At 43.4% G+C, this 18,870-nt stretch overlaps 1 protein-coding gene across 5 annotated transcripts in view; it reads right to left on the bottom strand.

Annotated features, from left to right (window-relative positions):
* SUSD6 (sushi domain containing 6) overlaps positions 1 to 18,870 on the bottom strand; it is an 89,397-nt gene that overhangs the window by 47,163 nt on the left and 23,364 nt on the right. For 4 of the 5 annotated variants that reach the window (XM_049825158.1, XM_049825159.1, XM_049825156.1 and 1 more), the window contains 2 exons: positions 4,921 to 5,108; positions 364 to 393 (listed from right to left, as the gene is read on the bottom strand). In XM_049825158.1, the coding sequence (XP_049681115.1) occupies positions 364 to 393; positions 4,921 to 5,041 (151 nt within the window). In that variant the 5' untranslated portion in view covers positions 5,042 to 5,108. The remainder of the gene's footprint in view (positions 1 to 363; positions 394 to 4,920; positions 5,109 to 18,870) is intronic. The other variant, XM_049825161.1, reaches the window with a different exon arrangement.

The following is an 18,870-nucleotide window of genomic DNA, read 5'->3' as shown; positions in this document are numbered from 1 at the left end:
TTGCCTCAGCTTGCCCTCCCCAGCCTCTCAAAACTCTCACAAGCAGCATCTCTCTCTGGGTTTTAATGAAATACTTATTCTACTTGTTTTTTCTTGAGTCATTTGAAGTTAAATGCTATAGAAGGTACAGGAATCCCTTCAAGCACAGTGAAACACATGAAGTTGATCTTCCTCTCTCAAACAGAGGGCACTCATCTTTTCCAAATACAAGGGACAAAAATGGAAATGGGGCATAGAGATGGATCTCAGCCTATTCAACACAACAAAAGTATAATGGGAATCCTAGCTCATAGCCACTTATATTAACCAGTAAAACATCACACTCATTTCTCATAGTACAGCAGTGAATACCAATCTACTCACATGTAGGTCCTTTGGATTTGCTGAGCCAACCTAGGACAGACAAAAGGAAAATTCAGGATTACCATTATGCTTGCTTTAATTCACCCTTCAACCATTAGAACTGGTTAAAATTAAAACAAGTTGTGTGGCTTCTTGAGACTCCTATTACTCTCTTAAAGCCAGTTGCTTAAATAGCACTGCATGGATCAGTGTAGCAGCAGTGTGAATATTATTATTTGAATAGTCTAATTCTGGGCCCATCTGCATCTGCTTCCTAGCCACCTCTGGGGCCTGGCTATTATTCTGCAGGTCCTCACCATGCTCTTCTGTACCACTCTGCTCTTATTAAGCTCTCCAAAGGGACTGGAAAGAGTAATTGCACCAGAAACTGCTTCCCCCTTCTCTCCATGAAGAACTACACACTACTTTGGGCTGACCCTGCAATTTCTCCAAACCCACACTTACATGAAGAATGCAGTTTAGAATCAAGATCCTCTGTTCATGCACGACACCTCCCCACATTTCTGTCTGGCCATCCAATGTTATAGAGTCCTTGTTTTCATGACTATTGAATTCATCCCTAGCTGTATAAATGGCTTCCTTTCAGCTGCATAATCAGAGACAAAGGAAACCTCTGCTTTGCACAGATTCCCAAAGAATAGGAACAAGTCTGAATCTGCTCAATGACTGGAGTGCTCCCTAACAAGCTGTTCTATGCAATGCAAACAAATACCAGCAGTATCCAAGAGCTTCTGTGCAGAATAACCTTGGCACTGAAAAGACCTTAGAACAGCAACCATCAGATTGGCTGCATTTGCGTCAGAGACAACACAGAGGAATGAAGTCGTTTCAGTTTATTCAAGCTCAATTTATCACTTTAATGGCAATCCTAAAAATTAAAGAGCTAGCTTTATAGTATTTCACACGTGATCTGTCAACAAAAATCAGGCTGTGTCTAAATCTTAATGGACTTAGATTCACCGAGCCTGCATTATTATTAATTTTTAAAGGTTAATATTTAAACTCCCTCCTTTATGGATATTGATATTTGCTTAATTCAGGATGTTTAATACTTTTACCAACACGTTTACTTGCATTTACCAGGACCAGGTGATGCTATTATGAATAATGAAAAGCCCAACCTATGCTTTGATAGGTTTCCAACTGAGCTGGTTATGAATCCAAGAGAGATTACACCACTTGGAACACAAATGATAGGAAGCTTTCAGAGTATTTTAGTGACTGCATGTTAAAATTTAATGAACAACTTATTCTGATCCACTGTCATCTTTCCAAAAATAGCCTGGCCACACAGGAGGACCACTGAATGAGATATAAACACAAGGCCTTTGAGAGCTTGGTTATAACCTTAAGGGCCAGAGATGGAAGGGAGGAAAAAACCCAACCAACCAAAAAAAAAAAAACCACCCCACCAAAAAAACCCAACAAAAAAAACAGCAACAAAGAAAGAATGGAGAAGCATTATCTGCAGAAAAGCAGACAAAATGGTTGTTATTGCTCCTCTCCAAAACTTAAAAAGTTCCCTATCTCTATCTACTAAGCACCCTGGCTCTTAGCTACATTCCAGATGAACCCTCAAAGAAAACAGAAGAAACAGAGACTCAGCATTTTAAGTCCTTGATTTCCAAGTCTCCTCACCTGCTCATTCCTTCATTATTTCCCCCAACTAATCTTGGAGAACTTTCCAGATGGGGGAAAAAAGGCACAGCAGTGATAAAGCTCAGAAAACATTTCTGAACAGCACTGAAGTTTCCATAAACCCTTGTCATCTGACATAGCTTCATTGCTTGCCCATCACCAAATGCTGCATTTGTTTTGTGTCAAAGTATGTGCAGCAGTTATTTTTATATTCATGGATATCTTCCTGTGAAAACGGAGCAGTTTCCCCAAATTCTGCAGTGTGCTTAGTGACTAAGCAACTTATCATACTCATCTCATGGCACTCCAGGATATTTGGATAGATTGCTCAAGACAAAGTGCTGAAGATTTTTCTTAAAAATCCATGCATAAATAAAATCAATTTATTACCAGAGGACAGACCAGATGCTTGCCGACTGGAAATGAGTCTGCCCTCTGCATTAACCACGTGGCAAAGAGAACACATTCCTGCCCAGAACATGAATATATCTCTAAGCCTCCTGGAACTCAAGCAATAGAATTTCTAAACAGCAAAATGACTGCAATACAATATACATCATATGGTTTTAAACATATGAATTACAAGCTCTGCTTTCTCACTCAGAGCTGAGCCAGCCATTGTCTCCATGCTTGTCTGTCTTTATATGAGAGCATTCTTCAGCTTTTGTAGCAATTGTGAGCATGTCACATTGGCCCCACATTCAATATAAGCATTACCACCAAGAGATTTAATACAATCTCTTGCTTCATGTTAACATCGCTTTGCTCTGCCTGCTCTGAATGATTTTGCTATGTAAAGTGAGGATGGTGGGGTGGTTGGGGGACAAAGATGAGGGAAAGATGATTTTCCAAGCACCTCGCCAGTACTCTTTGTTTCTCCATCTGGCTCTGCGCGCCTCGCCTGACTTGCTCATTAACGTTACTCATGGCTGGCGTGCTGCTGCAGGTGCAGCTCTCCAGGCCCATGACGCATTGCTGAGCACCCCCATCCCTCCCAGCAATTGGCAGTTGGGTTGCTACCTCCCAGTCTCAGAAATCCTGTACATGGAGGCGCTCCTCAGCGAGCCCTTCCCCTCCCCCAGGATTTTTAGCCCTGCACGTCTTGCCTTCTGCTATGCTCTGGGGCTCCCCTCTGCATGCACTCACTTTCTCACTTCCCCTGCAGGAAATGGTTCATGCCCAGACACTATAATCCTATTTAGCTGATCATCTGCCTTGATCAGTTTACCACAGCTGGTTTCAGGTCCTGAAGCAAAAGGAACACAGAAAGGGAAACAATGCAGAACCACTCTCGGGTCTGACATGCTTAACTAGTGCTTTTGTTAATGTGACTGGATGCCTCGAAAATTATACTAAAAAGGCTTGCCAGTATTGCGGCTGCTTTTCCCCATCCAGCAACCCCGTGCAGCACAGGACATTTGCATACTGATTACAGACTCAATTGAAGGTGCTGTAGTGTGTAATGGGAGTTTCAGATGGGGATGTTGCACTCCAGCCCCAGGCTGGGAGGCATATCTGACAGGCCTACATCTGAAATGAGGCAGTGACATTATCACCAATAACAGCAAGACTGGAAAAAAACCAAGGATAGACCAGATCCAAAAAGACCTTGTCCCCTTCCCCCCTCGCTATCTGTTCTTGCCAATTTGTCACTCTCTCATGTGTGTGTCCCCACCCCTCATTGCCTACAAAGCCAAAATCAGGCCAGGAAGACCTACAAGTCTGGAATATCTGATTTCAGCAGCCTTTCCCTTCCAAAGAGCCAGAAATACTAAAAGTAGATCAACTCCTCCTCCAGAAGTTTGCAGCTCCAGCAGACTTTTCCATACAGGATCACCTCGGCTTGTAGTGCATCTGGCAACTAACATTTATTCTGCTCTACCACAGAGAGGCCAATTCAAGCTTCACTGATGCTGAGGGGACTGTTGGTCACAGGAGATTTTCAGGTGCCATGATATGTCAAATAAATAGGGCTTTTTAGAGTTATGTCGAGAACTGAGGTTTTGTTTTCAAAGGCAAGCTACTGTTGTACATTGTAACAGTTGCTGAATTCAAATCTACGTGCCTTTTTGGGACTAACCTCCTTCAAAGTTCCATGCAAGAGCACACAAAGTTATTGCTTCCATCCCATGCCACTTATGATCAGGCATCTCTCTACAGACTACATCATGGCTAGTCTAAGAGAACAGACATATTTCAGGGCATACTGGGTAAACAAGCACATACTTCACATCATGTACTACTATGAGTATCCAGTATATTTTCTTCCTCCACTCATTTCTAAAAGGCAGATCCCCTCATCTCTGCTGACATTTTACATATCATCCCATTACACTGCTCTTTACATTATTCACAACACTTGTCCATCAGATAAACATCAAGAAGATAGAAAGGGGAGATGGAAGAACTCAAGCTGCAAAGAGGATCTAGTAGAGGGGTGCAGTTAGCAGGTGCTGAGGTGTCAAAAGATAGCACACAAGGAAACACTGAACAGATTCATCAGCTGTGCAAAGAGCTGAAGACAGACTGTGCTTCCAAAACTACTTCACATGAGCAGTTGCTACAGGGCATACAGGTAAGAGTGTCTACATGAGAATCTCCCTCAACTAAAACATGGTCCACACTCTTGAGATGGTCCAAGTGCTCCCAGCTGCAGTGAAGGCATGAGAATGGAGGGGGAAAAGGCTGGGGGAATCAAAATGACAGGGTAAAGGACAAGCACGCACTTACTAACGTGTAAGACTCATCCAGTTCAGACATTGCCCTCTGCTTTACAAGTAGCAATGGAATTTTTCCTTTGAGTACTGCAAGATGTGTACAAATGCATCAACCATCACCAGCTCCCCCATAAAAATATAACGCCACCTCCACACTTAGACATCTCCCCCTCCCTGCAGCATATGCAAAGGTTTCACTTACCTGTGGCCTGTGTTTCCAAGATAAAGCTACCAAAGATAACTAGCAGAAGAAATAACCCATGGCTAGTCAAGGCAAGAGACGATCCTGTGTTGCTCTTTGGTGCTACCATTCCATGGCACATCTTTTACCCACCAAAGTTTCTTTTTAAAAAATTCCTGAAAGATCTGGTTGATCAGGAGCACCTTGATCTACAAAAACAAAGAAAGAAACAGTAAGTGTTGAGCCAAATACCTACAACATCTGGAGAGGGGCAGAAAGGGGAAATTCATAAACAAACAAGAGCAACCTTTTGCATATTCTAGCATTTAGGAATCTTGCCAAGTATTCACAGTTCACAAGGTAACAGCAGCAGAAAGAGCAATCTTCTGCATAGGAAATACTAAAAGGAGCTGTATTAGAGACACCTGAACTGTTCACCCACCCTCTAATATTTCAGGTGTGAAGACTGCCTAACTTACAATTAATTTTAGGTTTTCTTTTCAAGACAAGCCCAGAGGATATAGCATCTGGAGAATCTGTTCCAAAATACTTCAAGAGAGCCAGCCTTCCTACACCCCCACCACCTTTCAGAAGGTCTCCAAAACACAGTAGACAGTACTAGACAGCTAGGATAAATAAATCAAATGCTTCTTCAGCCACCTGGAGAGGCACAGCAAACCTGACAGCCAGCCGGCAGGCAGGCAAACACACGCTTATGAGGAGGAATGTAAAACAGCTTGCAAACCTCAGGTATAATGTTCTGACAGTACTGAGCATAGCAATTAAAATTGCAGGATGTGACACTGCTCATACCTGAGGACTGAGGGATTCAGCCATAGCCTATCAGGCACTGCCACAGCAAAAACAGACTCGCACACAAACACACAAAGCACAGTTGGGAAATCAAGAAAGCACAAAGTTGAACCCCTATTTTTAATGAAGGAAAAAGACCCAGCAGAATACATGTCCTACCAACCTAGTACGGTTTTAGCCTTCAAGACCTCCGACGGTAACTTTGGACCTGGATGAATAACGTCATGCATAATTCCAATACTCGTGAAAGAAAGCTGGGACTGGTTTTACAAAGGAGGAAGGAGAAGACTGAGATAAAAGACAACTGGGTGAGAGATGTAGTGGAAAAAAAACCAAACAAAAAACCACACGGAGACACATCTTAATACTTCTATCATGCTATTCCTTACACAAACTTCTAAAGCTCTTGCGGGGGGGGGGCGTGGAATCTGCAGAAATTAACATTTCTTTACACTTGACCACAGGAATACTTCTAATTTTGAGGGAAACCCCATTCAGCCACAGCTTTTTCAGTTGAATGGGTATTCATACTGTAGGGGGATTAATTTTTTTTGGCCAAGTTTCCCATAGAAATTCAGAACTGCTGGATACCTCCAAACAAATTTGAGAGGTGCAGAGGCAGTTATTGTACTCTTTCATACCCTGTGAGAACAGATGGGAGACCTGGGTTAGGACTCCTACAAGTAGGGAAGGCAGTATGACTTTCAGATCCTTAAGTACTTCTGAGATGAAGTCAACACACCAGCACTGACCAGAGAAACACAACTCAAACAGCCACAACTCATGTTTCCAATTACTCAGGCAAAAAAGAAGCTTGCATTATGGGAGGGAAGGTGTAGATTTGTCATTAAACCTGGAAGTCATCCTAGTGAGAAGAGGGTTTCCTTAGTTCCACATCACTACTTTGCTCATATTTACTTTGCAAAGGGGCTATCTTTAAAATTTGGATCTTAAGTCAATTAGTCTCTACCAAAGAAGAATTCTTTGTCCACATACACCCCCGCCTTGAAATGTCATTTCAAGATGACATTTAAACTGCCATGTGGCACGTCTGGAGCTGCTGCTACAATAAAGTCTGTGTCTGCCCCTTTTGTTTCTTGCTTCATCTGGAGGGGAAGGGAGAGAAGTGACACTATCCCACTCTATGCCTGTAGCACAACCTATAGATTTGTCATGTCTTCCACAGACAAGGAGCCAATGCTTTGTTCACCAAACTCCTACCATGCAGAAAAGAGTAAGGATGGTGCCACTCACCTGCTGGAATTCCTTCAGCAACAATTAGACCATGGAATGAAAAAATACTCCTCTGTGAAGAAAGCCAAGCCAGCTAGTCTGTACATCTGCTCCTCCTCTCAAGTCAGATCTCCTGCATGGATTTTAAGTTCATATTCAGCTGGAAGAGGCCAGCATCTGGCCTATATTCCAGGCCAACAGCTGGCTGCTTTCTTCTAAGACTCACTGCTTTACATTGAATTACAGCTCTGACAAAGCAATGCACCATCTTCAGCAAATGGCCCTTCTGATTAAATCAAGACAGGTCTGTCCTCCCCATTCCAATTTAATGAAGCCTCATTAGTATAACAAACTCTGCAAGTCTTGCCAAGGTACCTTTTAAAGGTGGCCTTCCCTGCTCTTGGAACAGTGCTTGCCAGGTGACATAGCAGCAGCCAGAAGGAGTAGTAGGGAAGAGGGCATGCAATTATCACAGAATTTGCTGAGTCGCCTGAGGTGTGTTTCCTTGCCCCCAGGATGTTTTCCTCTCCCAAAGATTGCACGTGGAAGCCAGCAGTCCAATTCTGGTCTCTGAACAACAACCAAGTTAGAGATACCTAAAACAAGAATATCTTCTGGGGGAATCAATTTTTGCTTATTCTCGATTCACTAATAGATGGCTCCAAAGCACAGTGCTGTTTCTCTCCTTTTTTCTGAAGTCAGGCACAATTTCCCTATGTCTTTTCAGCTAGCAAGTCACTTGAGTCCCAGGTTATCAGGGATCCTCTCTATCAGAGGCATGGGGCTGCCCCACAAGGAATGCTGTAAATTGCTGCTGCTATGCCTACAGTAACATCCCACTAAGCTGATTTAGTTTAGTGTAGGATTTGAAGGAGACACAAAGGCAGCAAAACTATTTAGTGGAAGATAGCATCAACAAACCCCTCAGAATTGTTAGGAGACAATGGGCACAGGTACCGCCTGTGACGATCCTCCCTCAGGCTTTAGCCAAGTTACAAAACTTGTTCTCAGCCTTGACTTTTCTTTGACAAAATTAGAAGATGAAAGAGATTCTGGCTGGATAAGAAGGTATCCCTTCTTCCCAGAGGGGAGCTGGTGGTTGGGAAGCTATTTAGACAGACGTTCAATTCTCTGAAAGTTGACTGTTATAGCGCACTCCTTATTACCTACAGCACAGAGGGAAGCAGCTTTCATAACAACTCTACAGGCCTCCACCTCCAGAAGTTAACTGGAGTGCATTGTAGAGCACACACATTTGTCAGAGACATACTCTTAGGGAGATAGCTTAACAATTCATGGGTTCACAAGAATCAAAGCCATTCCCTGTTTACAGACAGCATTAAGAAATGGGATGGTTTCTTTAATGGATCCTAGAAACAATGAGGCAGAAGCCAACAGCAGCACAAGTATACAGAGCAAGGACACTTCAGACCTGTTTCACATGCCACAGCCTAGGCTGAAGGATTATGGGAGGATTAAGTTTAAACAGAAATGTTTTCAAAGAGAATATTTAGTATAGCCAGCAGTTCCCATAAACACAGTAAGGAGAGGAGAGGAGATTCTTCTCTGTTAACACTATATCAGTCAGAGGTTTGGGGGTGGTTTTTTTTTCCTTTCTTTTTAATGTGCACTTTGAAAAACACCTACTAAATATGGATAAGAAAATAAACCATCCTCCATGGCCACAAAGTCAATAGCCACACACCCTCTCAGGGAATGCTATGAACAAGAGAAAAAGTACTCATTGCTCCTGGGTTACAGCCATCCCTGGGTCCTTCTTTTCTTGAAGTCTTGTCATCAAGCAGCCTTCCCAGTGATGCTTCAGCATTAGTCCCCCTCGCTGCATGGCCAGCCCTGCTCGCACAAGGAGCAGTAGCCCACTCCTACATGAACTCCCTGAAGCAGGCATCAGCTTCCACTGCAACCATGCAGGCCAGACTTCCTGCTCACTCTTAAACCACAGTTGGCCGTTTCCAAAGATGACGCACTCACATACGGCAGGAGCTTTCTCTAAGCTAAGCTGTTTGGGGACCTCTGCCATTTATCTACTAGACCTTCAGAAGCTGCCAACTCACATCCCTTGAACCAAGATCCCTTCATAAGCATGCATACATTTTCCCAGGATTACAACTATTTTCTGGTTTTCCCCCATTTCATCACAGCAGGACTCCTAGGTCCCCATGGAAAAGTGTTCTTTGGAAGGTCGTGCTCAGGACATGAAAGACAGACGTGAAAGACAGCCAGATTCAGGTAGTTCTGATGCACTAAGGACATGGGATGTCAGGGGGTAGATGCAACAGTCTGAGGCTCGCCAGTTGCTTAAGATGCCTGGCACAGCTATGTCCTGTGTCACTGTTGCTGGAAAACAGGTCTTCAATCTGGATTCTTCACAGTTTTAGGGAAGCATTCAGTATGTTTGGAGTGCTACGGGCTTGCTTTTAAATACCATACTTGAAACTTGCCAAAAGAAAATGAGTTATCCTCATGCACATTTTATGCACATAGTTTCCCCCTCACAGAATAACACTCAGAGATTGTTTGCTATCTCTTGAATGCACACAGCAAAGATCTTGGCAGTGGGATGAGTGATGGGTGCGCACAGCATAGCTTTTGAAAGGCTAAGGACAAGGATTGTTCTTGCCTCATGGTCACACTGTAGGTAGAACCTCAGGTGAGTGGTGTGGTTCAGAGGATTTAACCTTCACTCATAGTTGCTGGTTTTGTTGTATCCTTATTTCGTCTGCTTTCAATGACCAAAGCTTTAAAACAAAAAAAGTCATCCTCTCAGCTACTTAATAAGAAAATTACAGAAAAACCAAGTGCAAGTGCCAGCAGAGGAAAGACATCTCTAATTCTACTTACTTTCTGTAGCTAAATCAGTTTAATTGAAAGCTTTTAGAAACAGAATTGTATTTTTAACATTTTGGGATAACTTCACAGTTCAATTAAACTGTTCAGTTAAACTAGACACAAAGAAAAAAACCCAAAGCATTCAACATTACCTGCAGGCAGTTCAGAAAAATCTTAATCATCTGACTTTTCAGCACAGCCAACTCTTAATTATCCAGGATAATTGGAAAAGGTGGAAGAGGAAGAGAAGAAATAAGAAAACCCAAACAACCCACGTAACACTTCCCCCCGCAAAGTAACCAGATGATTTAGAACACTTATATTTGGTAGCTTCATTTTGCACCTTCATCTTTGAATTATAAAAAGGCAGATTTCTGCATAGCACAGGCACAGCATAAAGCAGAGGGCTGAACTGCAGATATCCCCTGCTACAGAAAGGAATCACTGGGTAGACTGCGCTCCTTATTCCAGACACTGGAATCAGCGCACATCCTCCTGCAAACCAAAACCTGATTGCAGCCTGTAGTGGGACCTGAATTGTTGGGTTTCCTTCCTCATTCCCCAACTGTGCCGCACGGTTTGGCCTACAACCTGCAAAGTCAGCCAAATGAGGAGCTCCTGGATCCCTCAAGGAAAACCAGATCAAGCATATTTTCACTGCACGCTTTAAAAGTCCACTGCTACATCCCTGTAAATCTGTGAACTATGACTGACATCTCCTACAGTCTAAACTGCCATCCTTTTGCATGGTATGTTAAAGACTTAAGAATCAACCAACCAGCCACAATAGTCTGCTAAATAAATCTGTGTGCTGCAGCAGTAAATTCCATCTTCCCAAGAAGACATCAGAGTGGGCCTCCAAAACATGTACTTCACTTCAGGACCCACAGCATCAGACACCGACCTGCAGAGGACAAACTGTGAGCAAGGTGCTCTGATATGTCAACATGTAGTAACATTGTTCCACATTGTAGCCTTTAAGCCATAAAATGTTTTCTGTTCTGACTTGCTTTCCCATCCTGTGTCAGAGTAAAGAGGACACCACAGCACAGCTTGCTCTAGCACCCAGGTTTCATTCTTGCAAATACCATTCTCATACTTTTAGAAACAGAGTCAGAGACAAATTGTTAGAAACAGTCTCAGTCTTGTGAGGATCCTCCCCCATTTCCAAGTCTGTGGTTGTCATGCCAGGTCTGACACAGTCACAGAAAATTTGAGTTTTATGACACAGAAAAAAAAACCCAAACAAAACAAACCCCACACCATCCAATTTTCCTTGCCTTGGTAAGTCTGAGAGAAAGCCCTAGATATCATTAGCTCCCCAAATTTTAAGAAGTCCCCTTGAAAGTCACAGAATTTCACTGGAAACTTTTTCTTGGGAGGAAGAAGGTAAGAGGTCAAAATCGAGTTGTCCTTCCAAATCAGGAAGGAGAAGCTAGTTACAGGCAGGCTGTGAACTTCCAGGTACCAGTAGGAAGGAAAAGCAGAGCCGCGGAGGGGCAGGGTAGAGAGTTAGACAGGTTAATGCATGCAACTCCAATGCACAGGACATTTCTGTGCTTATTACAAAAATGTTTATAGCAATGGGGTCACGTAACCAGTGCATGAAGAGAAACCAGTTACCAAAAAAAAGAAGTGATGAATGTGCTTTAAGGGATTTTCTATGCAACCTATGGGAGAAAGTAGAGACTGGGGGACAGCGGAGAATAAATCTCACGTGAAATCTTTTTCAGTTTGTTTTGTTTGTGGGGTTGTTTTTTTTAAATATGTCTTTATTTGGAAAAGTATTCCCTTTGGAAATGATTGTTTCGGCATTTTTCCCCTGCCACACTGCATCAGAAAGGCTAGGTTTCATACTTTCAGCTTTAATCAGTACAACAGCACATTTACAGAGAACCATATGCACAAAATGTTCCAGAACGTTTTCCAAAAATAATAAGTCCTAAAAAAGAAAACTCACAGTAAACTGAAATGGCTTAAGGGAATGAGAATAAAGAAAAGCCATGCAAAGGCAGAACCTCTTTAAACCACATACAAGCTTGAAATATTATTTTCAGTAAGCAGGGTTCTTAAAGCAGCACTGGATTGGTAAGGTCACTTGTATATCCAGGATGCTTTTCTCATTTATGCAGCTGTATTAATCTGTTTCAGGGAATGCACCACGAGCCCCATGTACAGTAAAGTCTTATTTTATAATCCTTCACTGCTAGAACATGCTTCTCCCCATCCTTACCACTTCTTGTGCTTTCATTTCGACTGATGTGGCTAAAAGCATCAGTCTGCTATACATGCAGCTACAATACCACCAGGCAGTACAGCCATTTGAAGAGGACACCCATTTGGGAAATCTTTTTCCTATCAAAGCCTTCTATATATAAACTTCAATGAACCAGTCTGACATTTAAATAAGGAACTATACTAGAAGATAGAGGCACTCTTATGTTTATTCCTAAAAGCACAGCTGTGAGACACAACTCAAGTTTAGAATGATCAAATTTCCCAGATACAAAAACATCCACTCACCCACTTCCAAACGACGATGACAATTGCTGTGCAGTGCTTATTCCTTGTATCACAGTTTATATAGAAAGTTGTCCACAACAGACATGACGTAGTATCAGAACCTTCCCAGTTAACAAATCCTTGATGTTTGGATGTCTGGCAGCACAAAGATGTTTTCAAAGATAAACACACACAAAAATTCTGAGAAATAAGACTGCCCTTAAGTCCTCTGAAAACTTCATCTTCCAACAACCCAGTATCACTGACCAAACTGAGAAAGTTATAACGCACAGTTTCAAATTCTGGTTCCAACTTTAAGACTGCAATTGGGATTCTAATACAGCAGAGAACAGCTTTAATAGATCTCAATGCGGGGCGGGGGGGGGGGGGAGCTGGCTTTCAAAAGGTCTCAGCATCATGCTGAGTCTTGTATCTATTAACTCACTATTTTCCTTTTCTTTTTTTAGTAGTAGCAAAGTCATTAGATGTTTCCTACTGCTTTTCCTATTTAGGATGCGTGTGTATTGCCACAAACCTTTCACTGTGGCAGAGACCAATCACAGTGGCATTGGGCACATTTCACTCCACAGAGCCCAGTCACATCACTCTCGCCAGCGTACAGCTGGAAAAGTCAAATTTTGCATCACCATTCAAACCCCCTGCAACTAAAACTGTAGGACAACTAGCACACTGCCTGCATGCAGACCTGCTCCTGTGAGGCTAATGGTCAAGGGCGGCTGCAGAAAGTGGCCCAGGCAGGCTCCCCAGCTGGGCACCCTCACTGGCAGCAGGCACACCAGTACCCGCCCCAATACTCAACCCGAAGCTTTCAGATTCCAGGCAAGGTGCCATAAATTAATCTCAGAAGTCAATACTCAAGGGCTGAGAGAAGAGGGGTGGGGAAATGGCAGTCTTAACAGCTTCCTTTCTTTTAAATCACTCTTACAATTACCAGCTCACAGAGAGCACACATCACTATGCAGAAGACCCCCACAGCCTTTTCTCTCTAACTGGCTTCCCTCAACAGGCTATGCTTAATTTGATTTTCTAACAGGGAATCAGTTGTAATTATATTCTGATTTAAGCAGCACAGGCTAGGAGCATCAAGCCAGAGAGGCACTCCAAGAAGGATCGCTGTTCATTACATGTCACAAGGGGACATACATACACCACGAGGAGGCCAAGCAATCCAAGCAGAATCCCCAGGACAGGTCCCGTTCTAATAGGGTGCCAAAGCAGCTTCCTGATACCTACAACCACCATTCAAAGGCTGCACATTAAGGATTTCCACCATTACACTGGGGTGGGAGAGAAGCATGCCAGAAAGAAGAGTAGAGAAGTAATAGTCCACAGAATAAAACCTGTTGTAAATAAAATCTGTAAGTTGCATCTCAGTGGGTCAATCTGAAGCTTCAACTTCTCGCTCACTTGACTCAGTGACATTTAGACTTTACAAAGCATGGCTATTAGTGAAAAAATATTTTTTAAGAAAACCTACATGGACGCTGTTTGCTGGAATTGGGACAGCCCAGAGGTGGGACCCAGGACGCTCTGACCCGCAGGAGGAGGAGGAGGAGCAGCACACCCACAGTCTCCTGCACACACCCTGCAAGTGTCACAGGAATCGCCATTCTTTAGCTCCTCGAGGAAAGGCCTCTGCCTAGCTGCCACCAAACTCAAAGGAAATGTTAAGCAAAGGGTCTTGAGGCAGCCAAGGAGCACTGCCTAGTAGCAACTGTTCATTCAGCAGCTCCGAGCACTTTTTTATGTAGCAGCAACGGTTCCTCAGCCTTTACTGACCCATAGCCTAATCTACCCTTTGTACTTCAGCGCTGCCCCTTTGCGGAGCCAGCTGGGGCTGAGGCCTGTCCCTCAACCATCCGAGCACTTACAGGTTTGTGCTGCTACCTTCGTTGAAGGATGACTCCTTGCTCCTGGTGGACACCCCCATGCTGCTGCTCCCACACCCACGTCACAGCTAACCATCCCCTCTGCAATGCTGATGCAACTTTCAGGAACTTGTTGGGGAAACTGGATCCTCACACTGGCACAGCTCTGGTGCCAGTGGACGCAGCAGCTGGGGAGAAGTAAGAAACTCCCACCTCAGCTTTGCTGCTGATCCCTGTAGTGTGTGGAACCACTCTTTGACTTAAGTTAGTAGCCTGTACAACATGTTGGGCCAAGTAATTGCACAGGCTTCTTGCTCCTAAAACCAGCTCCATTTTCAATCCACATTAAAGTGTGGCAGAAATAATGTACTATGCATAAAGATGTTCTACATCTAAAACCCTCCCCCCTAAATCAGGGCTCCAAGCATCCTGGTTTCCGTGCAGATTAAAAGCCAGAATGCTGGGTGAGAGCAGTCTGTGATAGCCAAAGGCAACACAGGCTTGGCTAGTTAGAGGAAATCAAATAAAATCGAAGCTGAAACAGGGGAAAAAGTTGTACAAAGCAGGACAGCAAGAGTCAGCAACTTGCTCTGGCAGTAAATCTTACAGTTTTGTGCAACAATGAGAAAGGCTATGAAGTGCTGCTGCACACAGGCAAGATTCACACACGTGCCAATGCTAGGTCAGAAGGAGATACACCCAGAACTTAAGAGGATACAGGTTATTTAGCCTTCTGCCTCACACCTTGGCCTTTTCACTAGACCACCCAGGACTGCAAAAGCACAGCTAGTCTTTGTCCAGTATGCCTCAAAACTGCAGGGAAAACCCTTGCAAAGATCAGGTTCCCTCTCGATTGCACATGTGCAAGGACAAACCCTCGATAAAGCCGCACACAATGCCTCTCTACCACTGGAACCAGAAGCTAGATGTGAAGCATCCTGCCAGTGACCTGGGCAGCTGCCTCCCGGAAAGCAATACATACTGCCTGCTGTTCCTCAGCCAAGAACACCACTTCCAGACACTGCCTCCCTCCTGCCTCTAGGCATAGTCCTCCATCCCCTGAATGGGCCAGCTACCAGGGAAGCATCCATGAAACACAAGCAAGAGGAGAAAGAGAGTATAGTCTTCATTGGATTTCTGCATTTTGTTACTTCAGCATGCTTATATTCAAATATCAACAGGCTGGGCATATGAGCATAAAGGATACCACACATGCTGCCCCAGACACCTCTTCCCCATGCTCCTTCTGCCCACACAGAGCTGAAAAGTGGAAGATCCTTCCCCATTCTCCCTAAAAAGGGCACTTTAGAGCAGGCACTTTTAACTCTTGGTTATCTGCAGGGTAGGAAAGAAATCTGTCAAGCCACTAGCAGCTAAGCGAATAGTACATCTACATGGGAAACAGGTCACACTCTGCCTTACTTGGGGTTTTGTCTCCCAGCATCCTGCATGAGTACACTCAAGCCATCAAACTATTTGTCAAGAAAAAGCATTCTAGCACAGAATTCCCAGTGACCTCTACTCAGCCTGGCAGGAAAAGTGCAGCAACTCTAGCTTCAACTGCCTTTAAAGGAGGACTGATTTTTTTTTTCCCCCCAGACATTTTGCAAATAAATATGAAGGTCCTGCCACTGCCAGTAATCCTCAAGCAATTTCCTGTCTCTGGAGACAAGGTTCCCTCAGAGTGAATTGATTAAATAAAGGTTATTAGAATTAGTATAAAGCAAGCTAGTTTAAAAGTCATCCTTTTCATGTTTTAACCTGTAACATTGTGCTCCAAGCAGCAGCACAAAGAGATCAGCTATAAGAGCTTATGTGATAGCAAAATTAATATGCAAAACCCACCAAACTGTGAGATGAAGATTTAAAACAGCTTTCAACAGCAGAGGATTTTCATATTCATTTAATCTATTTTCAAGTGAGTTTCTCAAAGGGAATTCACCCAATCCCTTTATTGCTGTACTCTTAAGATTAAATTTGTTTTCCCCATTTTGTCAATCTGACATGCAATTTAGATTTTTGAGAGTCGGCGATCGTCCTCATCAAAGCTGTTCTCCTTTCGCCTTTGCAGTCTAAGACTTTGCTGCAAAACAACAGGCTAAGTACACTTGCTCCATCTTTCAGTGTTATCAATGTCCTTTTCCCGTAAGGCCAAACATTTTAAATAAAAACCATACAGAGACAAGTGTTAGTTCCTACAAATGCTGCATGTGTGTGGAAGGAAGCAAATAGCCTGCCATCAGTATCAGAAACTTCTTCCACAATTCTCTAGCATCTCTTGAAGAGGCAATAGGAAGTAACAGTAAAGTAACAGCACTGGAGCAACAGTTTCAAAGAAACAGAGCAACCACTTAAAAATTAAGGCATGCTTTACAAATAAGAAAACCTGTATCTTGCAGAAAGGTCTACTACACATCAATAGATTGGCAACTGTCTCATACGCACAGGTAAACTGAGCTTCTAATTCTCATCCACAAAAAAAACCCCAAACATGATGTAGAGTTTCCAGAAAGGGTCCCTGCATAGGAACTGACAATTTTTGTTAAGCTAACCTTACTTCTCTTCACTAAATGCACAGAGAAACAACTGTTGGGAAAAAAACAAAACAAAATACAACCCCACACACAGATGTCATCTGTAGCTCCACCTATAAAGTTCAGGGCAAGATTGTATTGTGAATGTCATGTACAGCAGCGGTATCTGGAGGAGTTGGTGGTCTGTCATTTGCAACGGTCCAAGCTTCCATCAGCATCTTTTAAAAGGCCACTCACAAGTTTCACTTTTTGAAATGGCTAGCCTCCGCCTGCTTTATACACTTTCTAGCTCACCTGAAACTACTTTTCTGGGTGAGCAAAACATGACATTTAAAAGATGTAAGCAACAGTTGGCTCTGGACAACAAGCTATCTTTGTCTCCCTCTGCACTTCAGGATCTACTCTCCTCATGAAGCAGAGTCACTGATTCACATGCAGAGGGAAGTGAAGGGAAGACAAAGAGAAGCCTGCATTGTGGAAAATAAATGGCTCCATTAAGGCTCCACAGGATGCTGTAAGGCACATTTTGAGGAAACTACGCTCCTTACAGCACACTACAGAGCACAATAGCTATCAGAAGCCCTTTCTCCAACAGCCACATCCCCTTCCCTGGCCTCTAGCAACAGTCTCCCAGCCTCCACCTCCCTCTCCAGCCTCCCCACCACCTCCAAAACTCGCACTCAGAGGCGCTTGGAATCACTGCAAAAGCTGCTTCACATAACCCCTGCAAATGGAAAGAAATCCCAGTGAAACACTATTACAGGCCCTTTTGAAAGGTAGGACCACCTGCTGATGAGGACAGAGCCCAACAACTTACTTCTGAGAGACCAAGGTTAAGTTTCATCTTCTCTGCCAAGCACGGCCATGGTTTATTTACATCAAAGGCATCAATAGTCTTCACAAGTTCCTTGCAAACAAACCAAATCTGAAGAAACTAATGATATTTAGGCTACATTTGCTATGAAACAGGTGCCATAGGGCAGGAGTTTCAGTTCTTTGAAGAAGCATTCCCATTCAGAAATCTTTATTTCCGACCAAAGAAAGCTGTTGGGTTTTGTCACCAGATCAACAACAAGTTTCAGTCTCAGAACTCTGCAGTACATGATGTAAAAAGTTACTCTTCTCAAGAGGCAAAGGCTCTCAGAAAGGAGGCCTCTGTAGAATGGACAGGTACACCCTTAACACCACCATCATCGAGGGAGCACCAAACTATTCCTTACAAATTCTGCAGGTACTTCCACCTGCAAGGAGAAAAGCGGAGCAGGTGATGGTCTGCAGTGTCAGCAGTTGCAAGATGCCTGATCCAAAATGCTTGCTTTCATTTCTGAGGAAATAAGCTTGACCATCAGACTTCCTAACCGCAGGAACGACTCCTGATCTGATGAGAATGAAGAAAGAGGAAAGAACCAGCCTCTGAGGCCCATGTCATTTCACAGCACACTAAAGCTCGACACCCACTGCACGCTCCTGAGGGCAAGTTGTAGAACCCACCTACAAACCAATCATCGACAGGTAACAATACGCAGAGGGATCCCAGTTCACTTCTATGAGTGTTCACTGAGGCCTATACACAAAATTCAAAAGCTTTAAGACTGGTGAATTAAGACCTATGCTAGTAATGTGAAAGCCATTGCAACAAAAGAAAGATGCACAATGTACAATGAGACTCTCAGACTTTGCAGGAGCCTAAAGAAAGCTGAGGATGAGACTGGAACAGGGGACATGCATGTTACTGCCTTAATATCATCAATGGAGGGAGGGTCCAGTTCATGGAATTAGCCCATGTTAAGGGTTGGAATTATTTTTTAGATATTTTAGATATTAAGGTGCAAACACCTTCATTGCAAGAGGCAAAAAGGAAGCCTCTGCTTTTTTAGACAAGAAATGCTTAAATCCCCATTTCCTAGACAGAAATTTTTTTCTTCCACTATTATATACCAGGAAAGAAGTATGAGGGGAAAAAGGGTATCGGGGAATGAACCGGTCTTGAAGAACTTCAGAGAAATGATTAACATAATCAACGCTTATTTTCAAAACCACACCTGAACCGTGGGCTGCTTTGTATAGGTGACTTGCATAAGAAATCGCTTACCAACAGTCAAACCAGAGCTGCAGAAACCTTCTGGAAGGGTTTCGGCTTACCATCAGCT

The sequence above is a fragment of the Accipiter gentilis genome, chromosome 22, assembly GCF_929443795.1.
Source record: "Accipiter gentilis chromosome 22, bAccGen1.1, whole genome shotgun sequence".
Taxonomy (NCBI): Eukaryota; Metazoa; Chordata; class Aves; order Accipitriformes; family Accipitridae; genus Astur; species Astur gentilis.
This window is presented reverse-complemented; position numbering and strand designations above follow the sequence as displayed.